The 26895-nt window shown below is 43.6% G+C and overlaps 1 protein-coding gene across 13 annotated transcripts in view; it reads left to right on the top strand.

Moving 5' to 3' along the window:
- LOC149354677 (uncharacterized) overlaps positions 1–26895 on the top strand; it is a 211957-nt gene that overhangs the window by 53848 nt on the left and 131214 nt on the right. For all 13 annotated transcript variants that reach the window (XM_089583454.1, XM_089583455.1, XM_089583452.1 and 10 more), the window contains 4 exons: positions 2802–2848; positions 2942–3009; positions 6818–6904; positions 25070–25167. In XM_089583454.1, the coding sequence (XP_089439580.1) occupies positions 2802–2848; positions 2942–3009; positions 6818–6904; positions 25070–25167 (300 nt within the window). The remainder of the gene's footprint in view (positions 1–2801; positions 2849–2941; positions 3010–6817; positions 6905–25069; positions 25168–26895) is intronic.

The following is a 26895-nucleotide window of genomic DNA, read 5'->3' as shown; positions in this document are numbered from 1 at the left end:
TCTGGAAGTGCTCACCTGTGAGCCATTGACACAGTGCAGCAAGTTTAGCACTTAGCACTTATTGTATCAGTGTATACAAATGGCTATACTACAGGGGCATAAATCCACGCCAATTTCAGGGAGGGTGTGCAGATCATTAGAGCCTCCCCCCCTGACCTAACAAGTGCCTGAAGTACCAACAAAGCCACTGCCATTAGCAGAAACCTAGCTGACCGGGAGCGATAAAGAGGAGCAAATTGTACAGTAGAGTGAAGGCTTCAAAATGTCCCCTACAAACCATGCATGGTGCCTATGCATGCTGACAGTTCTTTGGTGTGCCACATTAACTGTGGATGCTTTCCACTTGAGTAAAATGGTATCTTTGCCTGTGCTCCTGACCTACAAAAGGCAGTCTAATTGAAGACTTTGTGCTCTTGGTCAGCCTTTGCATAACCCATGCGGATGTGGTCCTCGGGGTTATGAATCCTTCTCTTGGTATCTGTAGACAGTTTGGAATTTTTGGAGCTACCTAGTCTCCTGACCCGCTAGCTGAATCAGACTTCAAGTCTGCAACCATTCCCTCAGTACATTAGGACGCTAGGCATCCTAATGTGGTTATGAAGAGGAACAGGTTACACTTGCACTGAAGCTTTATTTTTTTAGAAATTTCTCGCCTTAATTGTTGCCTCACGAGCCACTGTAAAGGATGGCATGCAGTGCTCTTTTCATAACACAATTTTTTCAGTTGTGCCCAGCTTGAGTAGGCATTCAGCACTGGTACAAACCCGTGGTTGCACTTCTTGCTTTCTGCAACTTTTTCAGCTGCTACACAGATGTGTGTTTGCTGCTGGTTCTATTTTTCTCTCTTCTAAGGAGCTTCTAAGTGCCGTCTATGGATGGCGCCCGACGTCGCAGTCATCATCATCATCAAATTTTTTTCTTTTCCACGATTTTTTGCTCGTCACATCGGCATCAGTATCGCCAGCTGCAGCCGTTTGTTGCTTTCGTGGCATGTGAGCGTGTTCACCGTAGTTGCCGTAGTTGTGGCTTTCGCGTGCTTCCGCCGAGCGTTGTAGTTTTAGCACGATGGGCAAGCACCTTAATAGCCACAGAGCTGGGAGTTAGCTCTCGAACACGGCAAGCATGCGGCAGGCAGGAAATTCGACGTGGCCGAGGAGTGCGTCCGATGATGGTGCAACCAGAAGGATGCATTGAGAAACACAAGCTGCAAAGAGCGCGCTTTCCGAGGCAAGCCGTGCGAGTTTCCCGAACTGGAAGAAGAGCTGCTCTCTTATGTGATGGAAGTGCGGAACAATGTCTACGCGTTGATAGCGAACATGCTGCGTGGCTTTTTGTGGGATGAGCGTGCTCCAGAGCACAGCACCAGCTCAGAGTCGAAATACTCCGCGAGTGACGATTGAACGCAGAGTAAATGCCACTCATTCCCTCATTGGTGTATTTTTACTTAAAAAAAGAATTCTTTCGCACATCATGTGTATGCGCACCCCGAAAATTGGCCCTCGAATCTGGAAAAAAAAAAGTGCGGCCTTTACACGCGTTTATACGTATAACGTATATACTGCCGCTCCGAGAGCAGCTTCTGTCTACGGTACCTTCGTCTGCTACGAGCGCGTCATATTTCCAACACTTCATTCCAGATATATCCCCCTTGTTCGCTCTCAGCGTGTACGACCATGCACCCGATCGAGAGCCGCATTCCTTTACTCTCATGTGACTGTCTGTCCTGATCTTCTACGCTTGCTCCAAAGAACAGTTCTTCCTGAGAGTTCTGCCTCCACCGACTGCTTTTCTGGCTTTTCTGCCTGCGCGCTCAACGCAATAACCATTCGTGTACGTGTAGAGTACTTAGACGGCAAAACCACCCCCTCTAGTGATGAAAAGCGCGTCATATTTGCGTACTCCAGATGCGGTGACATTAGCGGAGCAAGGACGCGCACCCTGACCACTCATAATGACTCCGAGACAACGAAAAAGACTGCGCGCAGTCGCTGCCATGGCCACAGCAACGGGTTCTGACCAAGACTGTTTTTCGTGTACAACGGTTTCTCAAAAAATATTTTTCCGTCCAAAGATTTTCTCAAACCCCATTGCTTCACAGCACACTTGTTTTGCACGCTTCGAGTAAAGGACGCTCTCGAGCTTTCTTTTTGTGGCGCCCCCTGGGAAACGTTAGACGGTAGAACGTAGGACTCCTCTACTCTGGTCATATGCGCAGTGCGTAGTGCGTGCGAAACGGCGTGAGTAGATTCTACCGGCGAACATGGACCTGACGAGTCAGTATCAGGAAGGTAAGACGGCGAACTATTAATTTCTGTATGGCTGTATCGATTCGGCTTTGTGCTAATTGGTGCAGAATTGTGGTGAATGTCCTTAGGTGGCATAGGGTGTGAAATAAGGGGCCGTGTAATGCTAGCTTACAGTTTAGCGTGCGTAACGAGCGTATAATTGGCGACAGTATTGCGTCAGTTTATATAATTGCGAACTGCTTTTACAAAGCTGTGATGCGCCCGAAACGCGTTATAATCTTGATCAGAATGAATTTATTGTTCTGCTTTACTGCCGAGAGTAACCCGCCGCGGTGGCTTTCTGGCTTTGGCGATCGGCTGCGGAGCCCTAGGACACGGGAAATCCGAGTCGCGACGGCTGGATTTCGATGGTGGCGAAATGCAAAATACGCCTGTCTGCTGCGCGATGTCGGCCCACGTTAAGAAGACCCAGGTGGCTGAAATTAATCAGAAGTCCTGCACTACGGTGAGCCCGCGATACTGAGCGTAATTAATGGCGGCTTGCTTGTTCTCTAGGTGACATGATCCTGTGTTTCGACGGGCCGCTCCTGTATGAAGCCAAGGTGAGCATTCTTGTAATTTTTTTGTGCATTCAGTTCCTGGGCATTTTATGGTGCGGCAGTCTCGCCCATCTATCCGTCCACTTTCTTTTCCAGTGCCTCAAGGTTCGTTTTAGAGACGAGAAAGCCGAGTACTTTGTCCACTACAGAGGATCGAACAAGTGGTAAGATACAACTTCTGAGGGCTTTAATTGGTCGACTCATCCCGTACATGGCTTCCGCTTTTGTTCTTTTGCTGTCACAATGGTTTTATCCTAACACATAGTGCCATAATTGCTAGTACACCATTCATATCATATGGAATGGCATGTGTGGCTCAACTTTTAATGCGCCGCCGCGGTGGCTCAGCGGTTATGGTGCTCGGCTGCTGACCCGAAAGACGCGGGTTCGATCCCGGCCGCGGCGGCTGGAATTTCTTTGGAGGAGAAATTCTATAGGCCCGTGTACTGTGCGATGTCAGTGCACGTTAAAGAACCCCAGGTGGTCGAAATTTCCGGAGCCCTTCACTACGGCGTCTCTCATAGCCTCAGTCGCTTTGGGACGTTAAACCCCATAAACCAAACCAACTTTTAATGTGTAGAGTGGCGATTTGAAATATTGTCTCTATGGTCGGATACAACTAAAGTCTGCAGTGGAGCTGTGCCCAAATTCAGGATCATCCAACAGAATTCCTCTGTGACAAGAAGTAGACCATTGTTAAAGATTTTCTTGTTACCTAAACAAGAAGCTAATCACGGGACAAAATTACGAGCACAAGAATTTGGATGTCTGTGGCATGTTTTTAATCACTGCTGTAACTGGTTGGCAGTGTAATACAGGACAGCGTGGGTAGGGGTAGTCTGAAAGTACAGGCGGGATTAGCCTTACTGTGGAATGTTGGAAGTTGCTCTGTCTGAGTCACTGATTTAAATGATTGTCTCTCTAACGCTGTTCCACAATACCAGCATCCTGTAAAAACTTCCAGAGTGCTCGTGACACTGATTGCTGCTCAGTTTGGGAGTGCAACGTTAAATCACCTCAGGTTTTCTAGGAATGTCTCACACTCAGCACAAAAACGTGGCAATGCTAAAATAAAATGTGGTCACATCGATACCGGGTGCGGCGGTCAAATTTCGATGGAGGCAAAATTCTAGAGGCCCCTGTACTGTGCGATGTCAGTGCACGTTAAAGAACCCCAGGCGGTCGAAATTTCTGGAGTCCTTCACTACGGCGTCCCTCATAGCCAGAGTCACTTTGGGACATTAAACCCCCATAAACCAAACCAAAATGTGGTCACATCACCCATAGCATCACAGTACACACACACAGGTAAAGTGGTGTGGTGAATCTTTTGCATCCTTACATGCATATAGGCAGAATTCGTGCGCAGTCGATTCAAGAGAGTAGCTCCTTCACAAAGCAAGCCTCGTGTAATGCAAGGGAGATGCAGATGTGGGTAAAATGCAGAAAAGTGTTGCACCGCGAGCTGCTTTGCGAAATTCTCGTCCTTTGGGACAGCAATTGAAAATTGATGAGACCGAGCTTCTTGGGCTAGAAGTTATACCACCGTGTTATTAGCAATGCCAACGTGAGATGGTAGCCTGTGGAAGACAACTGTAAATCATTTAAACTGTAGCTTCCTCATCCCAATTAGAGACCAGAGGCAATTTATCAATGGGAGACCCTCGTTGCACGTGCACTAGTGCAGACTTGGAGTGAGACAGAATGGCAACTGTCTGTGGTTTGCAGAAAGACAGACATTTGTGTGATCTTGCAATGGGCAACGATTTAGCCATAGTGGACGACACTGCTGTTTGCAGGCACCCAACCCAAGGCATATCAAGGTACTACAAAAAATCAGGGGAGCACTTTGTTGACCTAAAGTAATGTGCAGTGAGGCAAAAGCCTTAAGCGCGGTGTTTGCTGCTTGTGTCACTGATGTGTGGTTAAGATGTTAAGCTTTGCCTCTAAGAGCGGAACACGACAGCATCTTGCAATGCTGCCAGGGAGTCCACAGAACACCATCGCCTACCCGGCTGTACGCCTTGCTCGTCGGTAAATTGGTTTTTGAAAAAAGGAAATGTATCTGTTTCGCATATCTCGGTGGACACCTGAACCTTGCTGTAACGGGAAGGAAGATGGGAATGAACGAAGACACTGTATTCACTGGACGTGCCTCTGTTCATTCCTAACCATCGAGCTGGCATGGCGGAGCGCTTAGTGTGCTCGTCTCGCACTCCGGAGTCCCTGGTTCGATCCCCCAACTCGACAAATTTCCCACTCGGTTTTCTTTATTTATCTGGTGTAACTAGAAAGCTTAATTAGGCTAATTGGTTAATTAAACAGTTAACTAAACTCAATCCCACTTACTTGGAGCATCACTATACGGTCCCTTAAAGTGGTTGCATGGTTACTAGCCAAAGTACAATTGGCTCCGCTTGAAATTCGTGCACTGTGACGTCACAACCATTTCGACCAATTGAAAAGCGTGACATTTCTGTCGACAGCTCTTGCTTACAACGATGAGGCAATAAAGGCTTCCGCCTTAAAATGCGATTGAGCAAAACTGTGCATGCCTACTCACTGGGCCATCAGTGTAAACTTGCAGGTGGTCCCCTAGACGCTGCTGTTCAGGTGTTCAGGAACCAAGGGTCTTATTTCCGCCAAAAGCAGCAGTTATTTTGTGCATAAGCCTGGGTTGTTGAGGTGGCAGTGAATGCCGTCATAAAACCGTGGCAACTTCTGCTGACACCCGTGTCCTGTGGGTGACCAACCCACATGCTTAGGATGTGAAGGGCTGCAAAAAACTGGCTTTGCATCCTAGCTCATAGTGGCCGGAGCAGGACGTGACCTGTTCAAATCTCTCCGAGGTGAACTAATTGTAGAAGCAGTCTTTGGAGGCCTGCAGATGCAAGGGAAGCCAATGGGCTTCTTCTAAGACCTTGCTAGAAGAAGCCTGGTGTGGTATCCCCAGCGCAGTCTTCAGACCTTTCCTGCGGGTGATCTGAAGGCACTTATACTGGTTGTCTGGTGATGACAGAAAAGTCAGTGAGTAAAGAATTATGCTGGTTCCAGTTGCTGAGTGCAGCTTTAACATTGTTGAAGGACCTATGCCCCATGTCACACCTGTGAAGAAGTACTGAAGTTTGGGCTAGTTGGTGTTGATGCATAATACAAAAATCTGTCGCAGCACGAACGAAACGGGGACAAGAGAGAGCGCTCATCCTGTCGTGTTTGTTCTCTCTTGTCCCCGTTTCGTTCGTGCTGCGACAGATTTTGTATTATGTCACACCTGCCAAGTCTTTCAGTATGTTTAGACTTGGCAGCGAGGAGGAAACGATATCCACCGCTGTCTTCCATTTCAGATGTGAGTCAAGGAGGATGCCCAGGAACCTTGCGTGGCATGCCTGATGAATCTATGTTCCTTGCCTATTAGGTCTAAGTGCGTGCAGTGATAACTTTCTGCTTGGAACAGCTCAAAGCAGAGCTTCTCTGCTGACAGGGAGAGTCTTAACATGGCCAAATGGCCGTACACTACTGCAAATGTTGATTTGCACTGATGACATCTGCATGTGGGTTTCCGGTTACCAGCATAAGCATCTAACGGTGATAGCACAGAGGGCTCTTTCTGTAATAAAGGATGCGGTGGACTGTGGCCAGTGCGTGTCCACTATTTTCAGACAAATTTTGAAAATCGGAGAATTGTTTCTATCGATCACATTGAACAGTTATCCCTGCCATAAGAAACAATGGGGAATGCTTTTGATGATAACAAAAACGTTAATAGAAAAAAGAAAATTCAGGACTTCCATCAGGTGATGGCGGATAGATTGATTGTTATAGTGAAATCTTCCAATTTGTGTAAAAATTGCATTCATCAAAGGTTTTCTGCTCAAAAATGCTTTTGTCCAGAATCGCTGGATGTGTTATCAACTGCTGTTTTTTAAGTTGTATCCTACTACAGCATTTATTCTCTTTTATTTCTTGATGCAGTTGGGATGAGTGGGTTCCTGAGAGCAGGGTACTTAAGTATGACGACACTAACCTCCAGAAGAAAAAGGAGCTTTATGAGGCTTATAGGTGAGTTTTTGTACATTCTTCTTTCTTTGCATGTTTGTATGTGAAGGAGCGTATATCATTCATCATTGGCATCATGTATCTATCTTGCAGCTCAGGAGTTTTTATTACTTTTCCAGCATATGCTTGTGCACGTTTGGAGCAGTTGACATAATGCTAAATTGAACAGATCATGAACACAGGGAAAGCTGTTCCACAGTTGTCCTATATACTCATCGCTCTTGCTTCAAAATGTAGGGTTTTTTTTCTGCTGGGCATCCAGTGAGGCTATCATCGTCCTGCTGTCTAATGTCTCAAAGTATGTCTTTCACTTCATAATGGATTTAAGAAGCTAAAGATAATGGTTGGCAAAGGAGGGCAAGTCTTGACAGTAGGTAGAATATGGCAAACTTGCTAATTTGAACTACATCAACCGTGCTTATGAACATCACGTGCATTAAAAATTTTGAACTCCAATTGCCCAAATATTAACTACGTAGTGTGATAACAAAATTGTGTAATTTGGTGCTTGCTTGTTCTTGATTTGTTCATTATTGTTTTTTTATATACACCTCTCTGCTTGTACCCAAGGGTACACAGTATGTACTAAATAAATGAATATCCTTCTATTTAGAAATATTGAGAGCTAACTCTTGTTCTTGTTACTACTAATCATCAGCTTCAAAGTAGTACTCTGTTGTAAAAAGTGTGAAGGCTGTAAACTTTTTAGGAACATGGCATGATGGCTTGTATTAAAAAGCTGCATCAGCATGGAACGTCAAGATATAGGCTTTCAGCCAGTTACAAGCCATGAAGTGAAGGAGAAAGCACAATTGCTTGCATTAGATGCAGTAAATGTCTCTCATTGGGGTTATTTTCATGAGTTTTAATGCTGGTACTTTTATGTAACAAAATCAAGGTTTATATATGGTGCCTATACTACGAGGAATATGGCTGTTACATGCTGGGGTGGTTGTGCCATCCAGTGAGGTGCTCTGGTTAATACGTAGCAATCCCCAAAAAAAGTTATCAGTACCCTAGAGGCATGGAAGCAGTTCATGTTGAAAATGTCTCTTGGACGGTGTCACTGCACCTTTCACTGTTATTGGTGTGCTGGCTATGTGGCTTTCATTTAAGGTCAACGAGAGATATAGAACTTGCTGTTGCAGCAATCAATTTCCTCTTCAGTTGATCATTGTGGTGTCAGACATTTTCTTGAGGCATTGAAAAATTGTCATTGAAGTTTCATTGGCTTCTTCAGCTTTGCCAAACCACCACCTAAGTGCTGTACCAATATTAGATGTTGGCCGCCGCAGTGGCTCTGTGGTTATGGCGCTCGGCTGCTGAACCGAAAGAAGCGGGTTTGCTCCCGGCCATGGCAGTCAAATTTCGATGGCGGCAACATTCTAGAGGCCCATGTACTGTGCGATGTCAGTGCATGTTAAAGAACCCCAGGTAGTCGAAATTTCCGGCGCCCGTCACTACGGCGCCCTCATAGCCCGAGTCCCTTTGCGACGTTAAACCCCCATAAACCAAACTTGGAAACTACCTTGTCTCCCTTTGGTTGGGGTCTATTTTGCTTCTTTGTGATGTGCTGCTTAAAATCTCCCAGCAATTTGTTAGGAACCCTCTTTTCCCCTTGTAGACATGCAGAGGTCCAGTTCTGCTTTCATTGGCTGTACTACCATCAGCTGAGATGAGGCCTTCCATTTGGACAGGGTGCTCGGTGAAGCACAAGCAGCCATCTAGCAAGCTGGAGCTCGATTTCTCTGCCTGTTGTTTTTTTGAGGCCATCATTCACAGATCAAACTGCTGGTTTAACTGAGCTTTGATGTCCATGATGTCCACACGTGCTTAATGTCATTTCCTAGCACAAATTTTTGAAATGTTTTGCTAACAGGGTGCATGTTATTGTCAGTCACTGTGTAGCTTGATGCCAAATACCTTGCAATGATGTCCCTCAAGTGATCTGCCCGGCATGAAAGCAGCTTTAAACCACCTTGATTTTGTGTCTATAAGTATGAAGAGCAGTTTTTTTTCAAGATGTCCAGTGTAGTTCACATTCATGAGTTCCCAGCATTCACTTGACTCAGGCAGGGACCCTGGTTCTGGATGTCACTGCTGGCTTTGGAGAGTCCTCTAGGCACAGTGCGCTTTGTTGAGCATAGTTATATGTTTGAGCATCCATTCCAGGCCAGCATACCAAAGACCTTCGCTACCATTTTTAGTTTTTGAGAAAAGGAAATGCCGAAGTAACTGTCGCATATCTCGGTGGACACTACAACTGTGCCATGAGCGAAAGGAGGAAGGAGAGGGTGGAAGAAGAGAGGAGGGACTGCAGTGGAGGGCTCCGAAATAATTTTGACCACCCTTGATGCTTTTCATAAGCAGGTTCAAGGTGTGGTTCTGAGCAAGAGGTAGCACGATGGCTTAGCTTCTCTAGTTCAAGAAATTCCTGTTCATGCTCAGCTGGTCACATCTTTTGCCAGTGTGCTTGTAAAAACTTACTGGGGATGCTTTGTGGCCATCCTTCTCTGCCTAATACAGCACTTGGCAGAGGGTTTGATCACAGGTAGTGTATTGTTGCAGTTGCTTAGCTGCCACTGTTAGCTCTTTCAAGCTCAGGGTTGGGTTCACGAGCTCTGATGGCTCTGGCAGGTCAGCGTGTAGCAATGTAAGTGGAAACCTACTGATAAAGTCGGTGTTCCCATTCAGGCATCCTGGTCAGAGCTCATTAGTGTACGTGTAAGTTCCAAGTGTGAGTCCTCAGTGCTGGGTGTGTGAAGCAGTGAGGGCTGGGGTTGCCTTACGTCCAGCAAAGATGCCGACCTGCAGCTTATGGCCCGTGATTACAACAAAGCTGCAGCACAGCAGGTAGTCCATGAATCGTGTGATGCCAGAAGTTATGGCTTATACCTCATTTCCAAGATGCAAGTAGTTTTGTTCTGCTGGCTTAAGTGTTTGAGATAAAAATGTGAGTGGGATTTCAACATCCCCTACTCAATGTGAAAGCAATGCAGCAACACCATATGGCAATCCATCTGAGATTAATAGAAGTTGTCATAATATGCCACAAGTTTTTTTTCCATGATGGCTTGTTTGCTTTTGATGAAGGCTGTCTGTTTATCTATTCAACTCAAGTGGCTGTTATTGTGTAACAATGCATGCAAGGTTGCTTGTAGTGTAGACATGTTCAGTAGACACTTTCGCCGCTACGAGAGAAGTCCACTTTTGGATCTCAAGTAGCCAACATCATCAGGATTTGGTGCTTCAGTGATGGTTTCTGTGCTTTTCCTCAATGGTTGAAGTCTATCTCTGTAGATCTTGTGTCCCCAAAGTAAAAAAGTGACTAAACAAGGTTACAGCTTAGTTCAAACATTCGGTGAGAGCAGTCATTGGTCACAGTTGACAACTTGCAAAATTCTGTAAGTAAGCTTAACTGCAAAACTTTTTTCCAGCAAAACACTCTCGTTCACAGACTTGGTTGCACTCCCTGTTCTTTATTTTATTTTGTTTTATTCAAGTCCCTTCAACACCATAAGGGCATTATAACATGGGGGACATTGTACAGGAATTTATGCTTGAAGATGAGCTAGTAATTTCAATTTCCAGCCAGATTTTGTGTCATATATTTCAGCAATCACTATCCTCCGCAGAACTGCCCACTGACTGGAAAAAAGCCAAAGTCATCCCTGTCTTCAAAACGGGCAACAAAAACTCTCCTGATAACTATCGACCTATTTCGTTAACATGCATATGCTGTAAATTACTTGAGCATATTATCGCTTCTCACATTTACAACCATCTGGAACGAAATGACTTCTTCTTTTCAAATCAACATGGCTTTAGGAAAGGCTACTCATGTGATAGCCAGATATTTGAATTTACTACTGACCTGCATTTCAACATGGATGATAACCAGTAAACAGATTGCATTTTTTTAGATTTTTCAAAAGCATTTGACAGAGTTGCACATGGCCGGCTGTTTACAAAATTATCTACCCTTTCCCTTGATTCCCTCACATTATCTTGGCTTCAAAACTTTCTCTCATTACGTCAGCAATTCACAGTTGTCAACGGCTCTTCCTCATCCCTATGTGATGTAACCTCAGGCGTACCACAGGGAAGCGTACTTGGACCCTTACTTTTTCTAATCTACGTTAACGACCTTCCCACTAACATTTCATCCCGCTTACGCCTTTTCGCAGACGACTGTGTTGTTTACCGTAAGATCGCTTCTGAGACTGACCACCTGACCCTTCAAAATGATCTTGACACTATTGTTGATTGGTGTAAAAACTGGCAAATGATTCTTAACCCTAATAAATGTAAATCAATGACTTTTAGCCACAAGCATGTTATTTCTAACTTCATATACTCTATAAATAATACCTCTCTATCTAGGGTTACGTCGTACAAATACCTTGGAATTCAGTTCACACCAAATCTTTCATGGTCTTCTCATATTTCTGCAGTCTGCAAAAAGGCATCGAGGACATTAGGTTTCATACGCCGGAACCTTCGGAACTCACCTAGCTCCGCTCGAAAACTTGCATATTTTACATTTGTTCGCCCACAGCTGGAATTTATCTCACCTATATGGTCTCCCCATCAAAAATATCTCATAGATATGCTCGAGTCCATTCAAAGCAGTGCTGCCCGGTACATTTTTAGCAATTATAGTCCCCTCGCAAGTGTATCCCAGCTTAAAAACCTTAATGACATACAGATACTTGAAATTCGTCGCTCCATTTCACTTCTGTGTTTGTTCCATAAATATGTTCACACCCGTCCTTCGTTGTTACCTCTGGCATCACCTTTCCGCTCTTCACAACGCTTACACAATCAACTCGGCTTCAACCGGATATATGGGAAGACCCTGTCATTTAATTCCTCTGCATTACCTAGAGCAATAAAACTCTGGAATGATCTTCCTGACAACATAATCTCTTTCATTGATCCTGGTGAGTTTAAAAAACATCTATGTATACATTTATTGCCATAGTGATGTTCGAAATGTACGACAGTTTCATTTTTTCTTAACGTTGTTTTCCCATTTACCACTTCTGTTGCCCCTGGTTGCTTTTTTTTTTCTCATGTTCGTGTTTCGCTTTTTTTTCTTCTCTATTTTCGTGTCTGATGTTATTTTAACTCTGTTTTGTATAAATTTCGTGTTCCTTTCTTGTATTTGACTTGTACCGCGTTCTTGTACCGATATCACGGTTTTTTTCCATCTGTATATACCTCTTTTTCGATTTGCCCCCCTCATCCAATGCTCTTCGGGGCCTGTGAGGTACTAATAAATAATAATAATAATAATAAAGCAAGCTGGAAAGCATGTAAAAAAGAAAAAAAAGAGCAAAAAGGCAGCACAAAACAGCAGGCTTGCAGGCACCACAGTAAAAAAACTCACAATGCAGTAGGAAATTCGTACTCTATCCCATAAAAGCGCGATGCAGCATAAGGAGAAAAAGTGAAACAGATTATATGTTTCTGCGACAAATTGGATGATAAAAGGAACTGAAACTCGGCACACGTATTACAGTGGACAATATCTTTGGGAAGCTGATTCCAGTGAGAGGAAGTGCGTAGAAAAAATTAATTGCAGAGGACGTCTATGCAACAGGGAATTTCAAGAACTTTCAGCTCGTGATCACATCATTTTGAGATGAAGTGGGGCGGTCAAATGGGGAAATGCTTGTTTATCTCATCTACAATTCTTTGCTTGCAGAGCAGGAGGTAGTAACGCAGTTTGTGAATGAGGGTTACGAATTGGAGAAAAATTTTTTCAGGAAGCTGACTTACAGAATTTCGCAAGTTATCCATTCTCACGCAAGGGGGGGGGCTACAAACTAACGCTTCCTCCTGTCTCACTGTTGCGAGGCCCTCCTAGCATGAACCTTATCTGAGACAGCATCTCACTGCTACACAGCTGTTACTACTACATAGCTTTGTAGCCCACCGTATATCGGCAGTGGTGATCCAGTGCTGTCTGAGAGTTTGCCACCCTTTTTTGTTCCGGTGCTGCATGTCTTCTGGTGAATGGAGCTGGGTGTATTTGTGTAGGGGCAGAGTTGTACGTAATGCATTTCGAGTAATTTGCTACTTATACTTGATTGCATATATTCGTAGTTTTGTAATGAATGGATTACTTTTTCAAATGGTAATCTTCCAGGTAATCAGTTACTTTTTTTGTAATTGATGTAGTGGTTGATTTTTTTTTCCAAAAGCAAGTTGCAACCAACGACACAGCTCTAAAAGCTTCAGCCTGATGGCAAAGACTGGTGCTAGCAGAGGTGTTTCCTCTGTGACAGTGAAAACGAACAGACTGCGGAGAAGCACCGCACACGATCATGTCCAGACCACAAACGGGTCACAGCCATCTTCTGTGGCAGTTCTCATTCTAAGAAATGTCACATGGCCTCTATGTAGAGACCCTTCGTTCTGTCAGACAGTGCTGCAACTTGCCTCTACTGCAGCCAGTGTGGTAGCCTCCAGAGTATGGAGGCGGGGGTATAGCTCAAGAAAGAGCATTAAGCAAGGATTCTGTTGAAACCAGCACTACTGCAATAGTGTGTTGTATTATTAGAAGGGAAAGTGTGTTGACTGATGGTTTTCTATTGTGGAAAAAATAACAGTCCAGCTAAGATGAGGACGAAGAGACATATACAAGACACAGACATAGCATTGTGTATGTGTCATTTCTTACTTGCTCTTCTTGCAATTTTATTTTTTTTCCAGTATGTGAGGCTATCTAGATAGGAGTTCGACACTCAGTTTGTTTACGTTCTATTGTAGAAGCACCTAACAATGCAACTAAGAAATCAGGAGCACTGAAAGGGCCGTCTGCCAAACAAGCATATGTCTACCGACAGACTTAACTTGCCCTGTGATATCAGGTTTCAAGGAATAAAAATTTTAGTCTGCTTCCACGGTGCATCTACCTTTTATGTAGTTAGTACCCATGGATATGTGGAGTGAATATCAGTGGTTGTATTCAAAAATACCTTTTAAAACTAATTAGGCACGAGCTACTCATGGTTGTGCCTGTGTTCCGTAAAGAGAATTTACATTATTAGATCTTGCCACTGAGTATGGGTTTGCCTAAGAGCATCTTACCAAGTATTTCACCCCAGGAGAGCTGAGCACCATTCAGGGAGAAATATTGTGTCTATTATTTATTTTACATTTATTTATTTAGAGCATACTGCAGGCCCAGTGAAGGGCTCTGGCAGGAGGGGCACAATAAGCACAAAACAAAAGTATGAGGCAAGACATCAACAAATAGATTCAATGCCTGTTCTAAGGCATCAATATCAAATACTGATGATGGTGATAGCTGATTCCACTCGGTAATGGTACGGGGAAAAAAGAAATTTGATTATGTTAGCTCTGGCAAAGTAAGGCTTTAACGATTCAGTGTGCCTGTTTCTTGTTGACCTGGATGTTTTCAGTTGAGGATACAAATCAGGAGTCATTGACAATTTGTTATTTTTTAATAGAAAGAGAAATCGTTAGCTCAGTATTCTGCACCGAGCTTCAAGGAACTGTATATTATGTTGAAGCAATAGAGCAGATGGTGAGTCAGTGGTGCGATATTTAAATAAACTGAACAGCTTTGTGCTGAATTCTTCCTAGGGCATTAATTTTAGTCTGTGTGAGGATCCAAAACAGTTTTGGTCTAATCATGGTGTAATATGCCAATTGCATAATGTTAAGGGGAGCTTGTTTTAACTTGTGCCTAAGAAAACCGATTGCGAAATGAAGAAGAGTATATGGTTTCAATATGTTTACTCCAACTAAGAGTATTCGTTAGTGTTACTCCTAGGTACTTGTATTCTTTGACTTCTGAAAGGTGCCGGGTGGGAAGATTATATATAAAGGAATGACTGTATCTTTTATTAGTGACCCGCATAAATACTGTCTTGTCAGCATTTAGTTTCATCCTCCATTTAATGCACCATTCACTAACATTATGCAGGTTATGACTAAGTAAAATTTGGTCACCTGGAACTTCAACTTCATTAAACAAAACACAATTGTCGGCAAACAACCTAACTTGAAGAGTATGAGTGATGATGTTGGTAATGTCATTATTATAGATAAGAAAGAGTAATGGACCAAGGACACTGTCTTGTGGGACACCAGACCATCAATACTAACATATTGAAATTGGTTAGATAAATAAGACGCAACCCAGTTAACAATAAAAGAAGGAAGACTGATAGTTTCAAGTTTATGGGTAAGTTTACTGTGCGGAACTAAACCAAAAACTTTCTTAAAATCTAGAATTATGACATCTATTTGGCCGCATCTGTCAAGAACCTGAGCGAAATTGTGAATTACGAATGTGAGTTGGGTGACCGTAGAAAAGCCTTTGCGAAAACCATGCTGGAAAGCCGATAATATGTTGTTGTCATCAAGAAATGTTTTAATGTAATTGGCTACGATATGTTCAAGAAGTCTGCAGCATGAAGAGGTCAACGATATGGGACGGTAATTATTAAACACTACGGCATCACCTGCTTTGTGTCTGGGAATGACACGGGCCACCCTCCAATCAGGTGGTAGACTTGAAGACAAAAAAGAAGCATGAAAAATGATAGCAAAAAAGTACGAAACCATCTCAGCATAACAATGTAAAAATGAATTAGGTATTTTGTCAGGCTCAGGAGTTGCTTTTGTTTTAAGGTTCAATAGCATTGCAAAAATACCAGGTTGTGATCGTGCACAGGCTGAGAACAAGAATCACGAGTTGTAAAATTATTTGTAGGTTGGAAAAACACACTGTGAAAATATGAATTGAACTTGTCTGTAATATCTTTTTTGTTGGTGAGCAATGTGCCCTCATGCATCATAGCAGGCAGGGTTTTTTTTTGTTTGCTTAAAAAATTCCAAAATTTCTGAGGAGCGTTACGAATGAAATTCGGCAAAATGTTTTGAAAGTAATGTGACTTAGCAGCTGCAACAGCTTTGGTGAAAGAAGCCTGCTTCATTTGAATGATGCTGCGAGGGACACGTGCTCTCCTTAAGCGTTTAAGTTTTCTTTTGAGATGCAAGATTTCTCGTGTAATCCAGGGACTAGATTTGCCAGTTTTTTTGGCTCTTGTTGGAATAAATTGGTTGATACAATATGTGCACGTGTCTTTAAACTTAGACCAGAGTTCAGATGTGTCAGTTTCATCAAAGCCGCTGAGACACAGATCTAAAAAATCTAATACTCTCATCCCTGGCACGCGAGAAATCTTTTACAAGCATGGTTTTGGACGGTACGGCATGTTTATCAGTGACGAAATCGCAAGTGAAATACACCAACTCATGATCAGACAATCCTTGATGGATCGAAAAATCAAGTCAAGAATTGAGGCAGACAAGCCATGATTACGTGTAGTTTGTGCTACTACCTGTTTGAAATTGTGACACAGAATAATGTCAGATAATTGTTCAGCATTTGCGCAATGTCATGAGTTAGATGAGGTTAAATCCCAATTAGTGCCAGGTAAGTTAAAATCACCAACAAGAAATATGTTTTTATGTTTGAATGAAGACATGCGTTCTGACAAATTGCGCAAAAACTGAGGAGGGGAATCTGGAGCTCGGTAAACAGCGAATAGAAAGATGGAGCGGCCCCTATAAGATAGCTAAGGGAAATGCTTTCATGATCATCGATTTGGCGAGTGAAAGTCGCATGAATATTGTTTTTAACCAGAACCGCCACTCCATCACCTCTTGATAATCTGTCAAGTCGCTAGACTTGATAAGTTGTAGAAAAAACGTCTTTATTATCTATTTCATCGAGGAGCCACATCTCAGTATTGATGACAGCATGTGGACTGTAGCCAAGAAGTACCTCAAGCTGTTCGCTTTTGTTGATTATGCTCCGCGCATTTATGTTTATAAGTCTTAATTTCTTCTTGCTCTGTGCACTACATCATTCACTCTTTCGTGTGCTCCATGATGGCAGTTTCACCTTTGCGCTAGTGGTATCATCCCACAAAAACGTTTGGCCAGCAACGAGCAACTCATCATTGATTAAGGTCACCTTCATTTTGTTGTCTCTCTCAGTTTTAGCACTATTCCATAATAGTTTTCGTTTCTTGAGGGTTTCCTTCGAGTAGTTATTCTGAATAGATACATTTTTACTTTTGAGCTTGTGAGCGTTATTAAGGACTTTTTAATTTTCATTGTAATCCTGGAAAATTATGATCACAGGCCTGTTGAGAGTGTTCTTTCCTAAACGATGAATTCTACCGACAGAAGTACAATGGACATCAAGTGTTTCTGAAAAATTTCAGTTGGAATCTTCTGTTTTAGATCAGATTCTGTCTCATCTAGTTCTTCGCTTACACCAAAAATGACTAAAGTGGAACATCTATTGTAATCTTCCATATAGACCAGTTTTGACTGCAAGGCGTGAATTGTCCGTTCCATGTTATCAATACATTCTGTTTGTTTTTAAAAATCTGCAAAGCAAGCGCTTAAGTCAGACGTTTTTTCCAAATTCCCTTGTTGTGTTCTGAGGGCTACAATACTGGTGGGTACCCGGTGGCACCGTAGATTGAAGCCAGCAATTCCTGAATGCAAAGTGGTTGCTTTGGCCACTAGACCACCGCTTCGGCACTCCATTGATCCAGATATCCACCGGGTTTTTCAAATGGGTACGAGGTATGGCCTGGCCTGGTGCTCAGCTTTCCTAGGTGCATGGCTTGGGAAAGAAGCCTGCACCTTCAAATTTTGCCACTGTAAGTGAACTTCGTGTGAGCCTCATGCATCATGGATGTCTCAGTTATTGCCTCACTGTCTGTTTGTAAAAATATGTTATTGACTCATTTGTTACCATGGAAAAAATGACGGTCTTGATAGGTAGGAGAGAATTTTTTGCTGCAAGATAGGGAAGATGAAAACAATGCAACATGCATGAAAATGATGGGAATAGAATGTGCTTGCTGAAGACTTATTTCAGTGCAAATACTTTGTGTGAATATTGAGAAATAAATCTCCGAACACCGAACAAAACTGCAAATAAGAATGAAATTGTATTGACGTCAGAATATCTCTTGTAGAAAAAAAATATTAAAATGTTTGAAACTATAGCTTGATCAATGTACAGTCTTTGTCAAACGTTTAGAGCCCAGGCTGTTCACTTCCAAGCTTTATATTGGGACTCTGGGAGCATTCATGGAAGTCCTACCTATTGCAGGAGGCAGTACCAGAAATCTTCTCACGTCCAGGAAATTTGGAGCGCTAGAGATCCATTAAGAACGACACAGTGTGGCTCAAGAGAAAACCCCCTGGCCTCCAAACTTTTGACAAAGGCTGTACTTTTCAACATTATATGTGAAGTTTTAACAAAAAGTCCTTTTGAGGTGCCTAGTCGAAAAAATTGCCGAAATACAGAAAGTATGTCCCCATAATAATGTTTTACTCACATGAAAATGAAAAAAAAAAGCTTATAATGCACTTGAAAAAGCTACAGAATGTTCCGGTGTTACAAGAATTTATTGTGAAAGATGTTTCGAAAAATTTAGAACCATTCTGAAGATGCACAGAGATTTCACAAGCTGCCTCAGGCTGCTATAGAGCATCAATCCTAGGTCGATGCCCGTTTTCTACTGGACTGGAACTTTATTCTTCTTTAGGATTGTGGAAGTATATCTTTCCCATACAATGTTTAGACAGTGCAGAAATCAGAAATATCATTCATTACATTACTCCGATGCGTGAACCAGCTTCAGGAATGAACAAACAATTAAGAAGCGGAAGATGGAACTGAATTATGAAGCGGAAGATGACGTCCTGTTCTGAATTGTGCAATTTCATCATTGGAATCCAAATCTGACGGCAATTTCATCGCCACAACTACTTCTGCTTAATGCATCAAAAATTTCGGCTGCAGATGCAGCAGAATTGCATGAAGCGTGATTTTTTGAGTGCGCACCAGCCCCACAGCTGACGCCGTGCTTGCTACATGCACACCGCGCAAGAACCTCAACTTCATGGTTGTTTTAAAATTGCCGCTTTGTGGAAACAATACAAACTACACATAAACGCCTCCCTAGATGGTGCAGTAAGTTCGGGGGGCGGGCACTACCCCTGAAACTGCAGTTCGAATCTGTAGTCACTGGTGATCTTTGCATAGTGGCATGGTAACGAAAGGGTGAAGCTGTGGGTTTGACACAACAGTTCATTCTAACTTGTGAAACCAAAGTTCTCATTACTGTGCGGGCGTTCAACTTGTACAGCAGAACATGGTGGCAAAACATTGTGTTCTGTGCATGCCCACAATGTACCACAATCAACCAAGCTCATGTGAACACAGATGCAAAGGGTTGTTAGCGGGCTGTAAAAAACATTAAAAAATAAACCCTGCACGCTAGCACAGCTGCTCATTAGTAGCGTGCCGTCTGTTGATACATGCATCTGGGCACGCAAACCCAACAGCCAGCATGTTTGCACAATTAAGAGCTGCTACGCAATGTGTTCATACGTTATAATACCACCCTTCCCTCCAGCACATACGTGCAGAGAGTGTTCAGTGTAGCTTCTGGCCTCTTCACAAGGAAATGTGGGAAAATTAGCGATAACTTTGAAAACAACTCTTCTTGAAAAGTAACGTGTAATAAAATATCTAGCAGTTAAGCCACAGGTCATTGTAATCTGAGTAAATTTATATTATGACCATAAAAGTTGGAAGGAGAATAATATAATAGTAATTTACTTTTCTAAAATTGTTCAGTTGCTTTTCTATGGTTGTAATTGACCACTGTAATCAGTCACATTCAGATGGAGTAATTGTAATTGTTTACTTATTTTCTGTAATGTGTACAGGACTGATGGGGGGAGATTTTGGAGGATGGTACTGGTAGTTGGTGTGCCTCTCTGTGTTATAGGTTCAGCTTCATCAGTAGTTCAGGGAGGCTCCCAACAATGACTCTCGCACCTTGCATCTTTTGTGCTCAAATTTTACCCCTTACTCTTTGATCCTTTGCAGTACTTCGTGCAGGTTTTGGAAGTGCAGAAAGTTCGTTCTGCCTGTCACTGAGATGCGGTCCAGGCAAACAGATGTGCCAACAATGTTATGGAGGGTTTCCACTGTTTTTTCCTGAAAGAAAGCAGGAGCAGATGATGCACCAAGTGCACTCACTTGTGTGCGGTCTGTGTGCAAAGAGTCTTGGGTGTATATGCTGATCACCAAGAGATGGTTGGTTTTTTAGTTGTCAGTCTTACAGGAGTCAAATCCTGGAGAAATTTACTCCACTTTGCAATGGGCAATATTGGTATGTCCTGTTGTCATCACTGCTGTATTCATGCCCCGCTATACTCATCACAAATTCTGACACTTAGAAGATGCCCAGTCAGAATGGTCCACAGCCGTGATAAGGCCGTCTCAGTCCAAATGCTGAATTTCTTTCTTCATCTTGCCTCAGATTCCAAGAGTTACATCTGCAGTCTTGTTGGTTAGCAGCGGTCGAACTTCACAAAGTACTGGTGGTCCTTTCAGTATGCCATAACTCAGTTTGAAGACCTTTTCAAATGCCTTGAGCATTTCCAGAACTTTTTCTGTGGTGGCAATTCTTCACGTTGTGCTAAGTTCACTTAGCATGGTAGTAGGTCATATGTGGCCAACCAATCTTCGTAGCACAGATTAGGGCTCTTGCAGGGTTTGCTTCTTTGTAGTCGTTCCGTGACAAATATTGACAGTTTGAGTTCTGTATGTGTATTTTAGTTTGATGTCTGTCTTGGTCAACCTAGGCAAGATGCACCAGTACTGCTGTAGGTGTTTTCAGAGATCAGTGAGACTGGAAATCTATAATGTAGCTCCATCTCCAGTGGCACTTTGTTGACTGTGAGTGTCCCTGTTATTGGCTTCAGTGGTGTCTATCTGTGTGTACAGAGAATGCAGGTAGTACTCAGGTGGCTGGCTGGTCGAGTACACTTCTTTTACTTGAGTTATGGACTGCTTCACTTTGTCTGCAGTAGACAAGCAGCAACCTGTCAGACGTCCTACTTTTTCATGCTTGTAGCACCTTGTGTTAATGTGCTTGCACTGATCTTGCGGTGGCATCTTGGGATTCACAGCAATCGTGCGGCTTTGGTTTTTCTTGCACCCGGGCCTGCTTTTGCCCCTTAGCTTTAGTTCTTACGCTTTATGTCTACTTGGCCCCTGTAAGTACTTTTTCTTTGGGCGCTGAGTATAGTTTACTGTACCCTCCTGAATGGCTGATGTAGGCATGCCTGCATGGTCCTTTTGCAGCTAACTCATGTTATGTTCTGCCATCTCTTCTGTTTTCACGATCTCAAGAGTGTTCTCTGGAGTGAGGTGCTTTTCTATCGACAATCGCTGCTGTACAACTCAGTAATGAATAACACACACGGGATGGTTGCTCAGCATCCGGTTGAAAGCTGTTCGGGAGTTGCAGTGTTCTGCCATTTGTGAGAGTTCAGTGATGTACACCTCAGTGACTTTGTTCTCAAGCTGTACTCTTTTGTTGAAGTGAAAACTTTCTGCAATTTTGGGCAGAGGTGAACTAAAGTGTCTGTTAAGGGTTGGCATTAGCTTTTTGTTTTTATGGGTGCTAGCAAACTACGGAATGCTGTGTACGAGCTTGTACCAAAGGTCGGCAAGACTGTCCATTCATTACTTTTTCGTCATCCCTCATGCTGCTAAGCCAAAGAACGTGTCTGGCTATTTTAACTGTTCACCATGCTCAGGGCTCTTTGTTGTTATACTTTTCTGCCTTACCAAGCATCACCCTGTTTGCACTGGAGCGAATCATATTTCACTTTACCTGGTGGCTAAACTCCAATGAGTCCCATCTGTTACATCCTTGTCACCAACTGCTTTCTGTTTCTAAACACCAGGAAATTAATTCATGGTACATAGATTACTAGGGACCAACGGTTTGCTATGGACCATGGCTGATGAGCATCTCCTTGGAAAGCATAGTGTGCGCATCAATTCTGGATGTGGACATTTCATGCTGCGGTGGTGCCACCATCTAGTCAAGTACCATTTTGAGAAAAATTGTGATTGGGGATGTGTCTATATTGTTACGTGGCGGCCAGCCGAAGAATGAGGCGTGGTGAACCATGACCAAGAGATGATTTAATGGCTGCTGGCCTAGCGCGAGCGCTCCGTCCCGCGCCACTGCCAGCTTCGTCTTTGTCACACTACCCGGGGCCTCCGAGCGATCGTCCCGATCTGTGACGAACAGACGGCGAAATGGCAATAGTCTTGAGTGGGAGGTTGAACAGTATGTAGAAGATGGTGCAGTGCTGGCCGCCACGATGAGAAAGATGAGAGAATGAGTCCCGGTCCACGAAGCATCCGGGCCGTAGGGTGCCAGGAGCTGACAGCCGAGGCCATTGGACGCACCGAACAGCAGGGGCAGAGGGACGGTGTCCTCATGTGTGGGCAGGGCCTGGGTCGGTCGGGTCTTGGGTAGGTCGGGTCTCGGGTCGGTCGGGTCTCGGGTCGGTCGGGTCTCTAGTTATTCCACACTGAGACCAGTAGAAGTAGAGGAAGGAAGAAAGATTAGCTTAAAATGAAAAAAAAAAATCTCCCACTATCAGTGCGGTTCATGCCACGGTGTATGCATTAGCATTAGAGTCTGCTGGCGCTTTCATCTGCTTTACTCAACTTCAGCTGCTAGATGACGCTGCCTGTCTTCACTCTTTACTTCTCACTTCCAATACTTGGCCTCCACACTGTGCCTCCACAGTAGCATCCCTGTTGCGCTGATTGATGGGATCCTCAGTAAGGTGCTGCCGCTCTTTGCTAAGCCACTGAAGCTCAGCCCGCCGTGCTTAGCAGGCTTCTGCATTGATGACTGAAAAGGCAGAATTCATCACTGGTCCCCTCCCTGTTGGTACTAATTTAAACTGGCATCATTCACTGTACAAAAGCCAAACAGTTTCATAGACAGGAGGAGAACACTCATTATAGGTCCGATTGCTTCAAGGTGTGAAGGAGAACTGAAGGAGCGGGTGCAGCCACCGCCGTGTTATAGAGTGTGTGTGTCCACACATCCTCTCCGCATCTCTGGTCAACTGCTATGCCTCCTCCTCTTCATGTGACTCCTCCCACTGATTATGATTGGCCACTCTCCTTCTCCACTGTTCCCCACCCTCCTCCTCACATTCCACTCTGCCGCCTGAATCTGGCACTACTGGGCAGATTCTGCCAGGATGGCAGTAGTCAAGCTAATGGATTTAAAAAAATAGAAAAAGGGAAAAAAAAGTCCCAATCAGAACAAATGCCTAGTTTAATGCAAGGTGGCACTAGCTACCAACAGCTTGATATGCATTAATAGAATGCAGCTAGTGCTGTCCTAGAAAGTTCTGTGCTAGTAGAAGAAGCAGTTTTGTTTTTACTCCTACTCTTGACAATGAGAGAGAGAAAATTTTTATTGCTTTGTCTTCTGTTAAGACCCTTTGTTTTTGGGCTGTGTATTATTAAAAATTTTGGACACAGATGTCTGGAATAGCTTTCTTGTTTGCAATTTGGGTAGAAATTTGGTTTTTATGAAACCGTTGCATGATTATTTTTTTATTTTGACAAGAATAGAAATAATCTGGTCAGCGTTTTTTTTTATAGGACAGAAAAGGTGAGTTCTATACACAGTGAAAGCTAGATCACACCAAAGAAATGTTTACTAATGTATGCATTGTTTTTATCAGCTTTCTCTACTTTCTTTATTATATCAGCGATAGGATTTCTGGGCTGATTCTGTATTAAATGAGCCTCTGTATGAACTGCAATTGCGCAAACATTCTATAGGGCAGCATGGAGTGTAGCCGATGATGCCTTTTCGGGTCAAGGCTGACTGCAGCCGCTCCAGTGGCTCAGTGTTTATAGTGCTCAGCAGCTCGTCCAAAAGGCATGTGTTCGATTCCATCTGCGGCAGCTGCATTTCGATGGAAGCGAAATACTTGAGACTTGTGTACTATGCAGTGTCAGTGCACATTAAAGAACCCCTGGTGGTTGAATATATCTGGAGCCCTCCAACACAGTGTCCCTCAAAGCCCGAGTCACTTTAGAGTGTTGAACTCCATAAAACCAAAACCAGTTAACGCTGACTCGACACAGAGCACCCAAGGGCTCACTTGATGTTCTTTTCCTGCACAGGCGGTAGAGTTGATGTGTCAGGTGGCTGCTTCTGTCAAGGGTGCCTAGCAGGTCGCTTCATGTGCTTTTCTCAGTGGACAGAGACCCCCATGTTGCACACCAATGACACAGACCAGCAAGCGCAAAATGAACTTACTGACTATGAGAGACGCCGTAGTGGAGGGCTCCGGAAATTTCGACCACCCGGGGTTCTTTAATGTCAGTGCACTTAAAAGAACCCCAGGTGGTCGAAATTTCCGGAGCCCTCCACTACGGCGTCTCTCATAGCCTGAGTCACTTTGGGACGTTAAACCCCATAAACCAACCAACCAACCGACTGTGAAAAAGCACAGAAAATTAGGAACTGGTTCAGACAGCCAGTACACTAATCAGTCTTCATTTTTTCTAACTGACTGGGTGTAAATTTTTCTTTTTCTGCTTTCTTGCTCTGAAATAATTCTGACTTATTTCCTGGAGTATCACTGTGTGATTTTGCAGTTGATAACAGCTAACAAGACCATTTTTTGTGATAAAAGCAGGGTTGACTTCCTGAGCAAAGTCATCGCTTCTACCTGCTCCTGTCGGCTAGCAGTCTTCCAACATACTGGTCTTTTATTGCATTCTAGACAAGCAAGTTTCTGTATCGGTTGTGTTTGCATGATTGACAGTGTCCATAATTTGTGATTACTGGTCAGTTACCAGTTGCCTAAAAGAAATCTGTCATTATATATGTAGTACTTTCCTCAAATTTTTTTGCCAGGTTGAGGACAATGTGTTTGCACAATAGTTTAACATGTTGAAAAACACGCAATATACTAATTTTTTCCTCTCTATCAATGAATATCTATAATTTAAATATGCAAGATTTTCACATTCTCATTGTGATTTGTTCCTTGCGTATTTGTGTGTATTCATGCCTTTGCTTCTATGGGGAGAGCAGCACATGGCCAGGGCTAGGTTCGCACTGGCCAGTATTGGTCTGATCTCTTTAAACACTCACTTTGGGTGCGAACATTTCATTGCGGAGAGGCAGTGGGGAGTTAAAATTTGCAGTCACCAGAGTGCTATGTTGATTCTTTCAGGGAAGTGTTAAAGAACCAGCCTAAAGTTGAACCAAAGGAAGAAATGGACATGGATGACTCGTCAGTTTCGTCTGAAGAAAAGCCTCGAAAGCGGAAAGGTGTGCGCTTCTGTCCTTTCTTTTCTTATTATGACTGACGCGGTCTTCAGCGATCAGCATGTGACTCCTATTGTGAAGAGTGACAGTAGTGCAGAGTTTGCTGTCCTGCATTATCAATTTCGTTGCTTCCTTAATAAAAAATTTTGAAAAGCTGAATAGTATACAGGTCGTTGTATGTAACGTGAGCCCAGGGTTTGACAAATTTGGGATGTGTTATTTCGGGTAGTGAAACTGTAACAGCTCTGTTGGCAGTGATTTAAACTAACCAAGGATGTCTTTAACTTATGCAAGTGTAATAATTACTGAAAACCAAGTACTCTTTGACCGTTTAGGGTATACGAGAGGTGTCGGTTCAAAAGTTGCACCAGGAAAACTGTGAGTGCTGTTATTTTTATGACTCAGCTTTATTGTAAAAGTTTTCTGCGTGTTATGAACAAAGCACGTGTAGTCCAACCTAACTATGGCAGGAGTGCTTGTTTTGAACATCCTGTATCTGGAAGTGCTCACCTGTGAGCCATTGACACAGTGCAGCAAGTTTAGCACTTAGCACTTATTGTATCAGTGTATACAAATGGCTATACTACAGGGGCATAAATCCACGCCAATTTCAGGGAGGGTGTGCAGATCATTAGAGCCTCCCCCCCTGACCTAACAAGTGCCTGAAGTACCAACAAAGCCACTGCCATTAGCAGAAACCTAGCTGACCGGGAGCGATAAAGAGGAGCAAATTGTACAGTACAGTGAAGGCTTCAAAATGTCCCCTACAAACCATGCAAGGTGCCTATGCATGCTGACAGTTCTTTGGTGTGCCACATTAACTGTGGATGCTTTCCACTTGAGTAAAATGGTATCTTTGCCTGTGCTCCTGACCTACAAAAGGCAGTCTAATTGAAGACTTTGTGCTCTTGGTCAGCCTTTGCATAACCCATGCGGATGTGGTCCTCGGGGTTATGAATCCTTCTCTTGGTATCTGTAGACAGTTTGGAATTTTTGGAGCTACCTAGTCTCCTGACCCGCTAGCTGAATCAGACTTCAAGTCTGCAACCATTCCCTCAGTACATTAGGACGCTAGGCATCCTAATGTGGTTATGAAGAGGAACAGGTTACACTTGCACTGAAGCTTTATTTTTTTAGAAATTTCTCGCCTTAATTGTTGCCTCACGAGCCACTGTAAAGGATGGCATGCAGTGCTCTTTTCATAACACAATTTTTTCAGTTGTGCCCAGCTTGAGTAGGCATTCAGCACTGGTACAAACCCGTGGTTGCACTTCTTGCTTTCTGCAACTTTTTCAGCTGCTACACAGATGTGTGTTTGCTGCTGGTTCTATTTTTCTCTCTTCTAAGGAGCTTCTAAGTGCCGTCTATGGATGGCGCCCGACGTCGCAGTCATCATCATCATCAAATTTTTTTCTTTTCCACGATTTTTTGCTCGTCACATCGGCATCAGTATCGCCAGCTGCAGCCGTTTGTTGCTTTCGTGGCATGTGAGCGTGTTCACCGTAGTTGCCGTAGTTGTGGCTTTCGCGTGCTTCCGCCGAGCGTTGCAGTTTTAGCACGATGGGCAAGCACCTTAATAGCCACAGAGCTGGGAGTTAGCTCTCGAACACGGCAAGCATGCGGCAGGCAGGAAATTCGACGTGGCCGAGGAGTGCGTCCGATGATGGTGCAACCAGAAGGATGCATTGAGAAACACAAGCTGCAAAGAGCGCGCTTTCCGAGGCAAGCCGT

Source organism: Amblyomma mixtum, chromosome 3 (genome assembly GCF_055824585.1).
Source record: "Amblyomma mixtum isolate Tamu chromosome 3, ASM5582458v1, whole genome shotgun sequence".
NCBI lineage: Eukaryota > Metazoa > Arthropoda > Arachnida > Ixodida > Ixodidae > Amblyomma > Amblyomma mixtum.
This window is presented reverse-complemented; position numbering and strand designations above follow the sequence as displayed.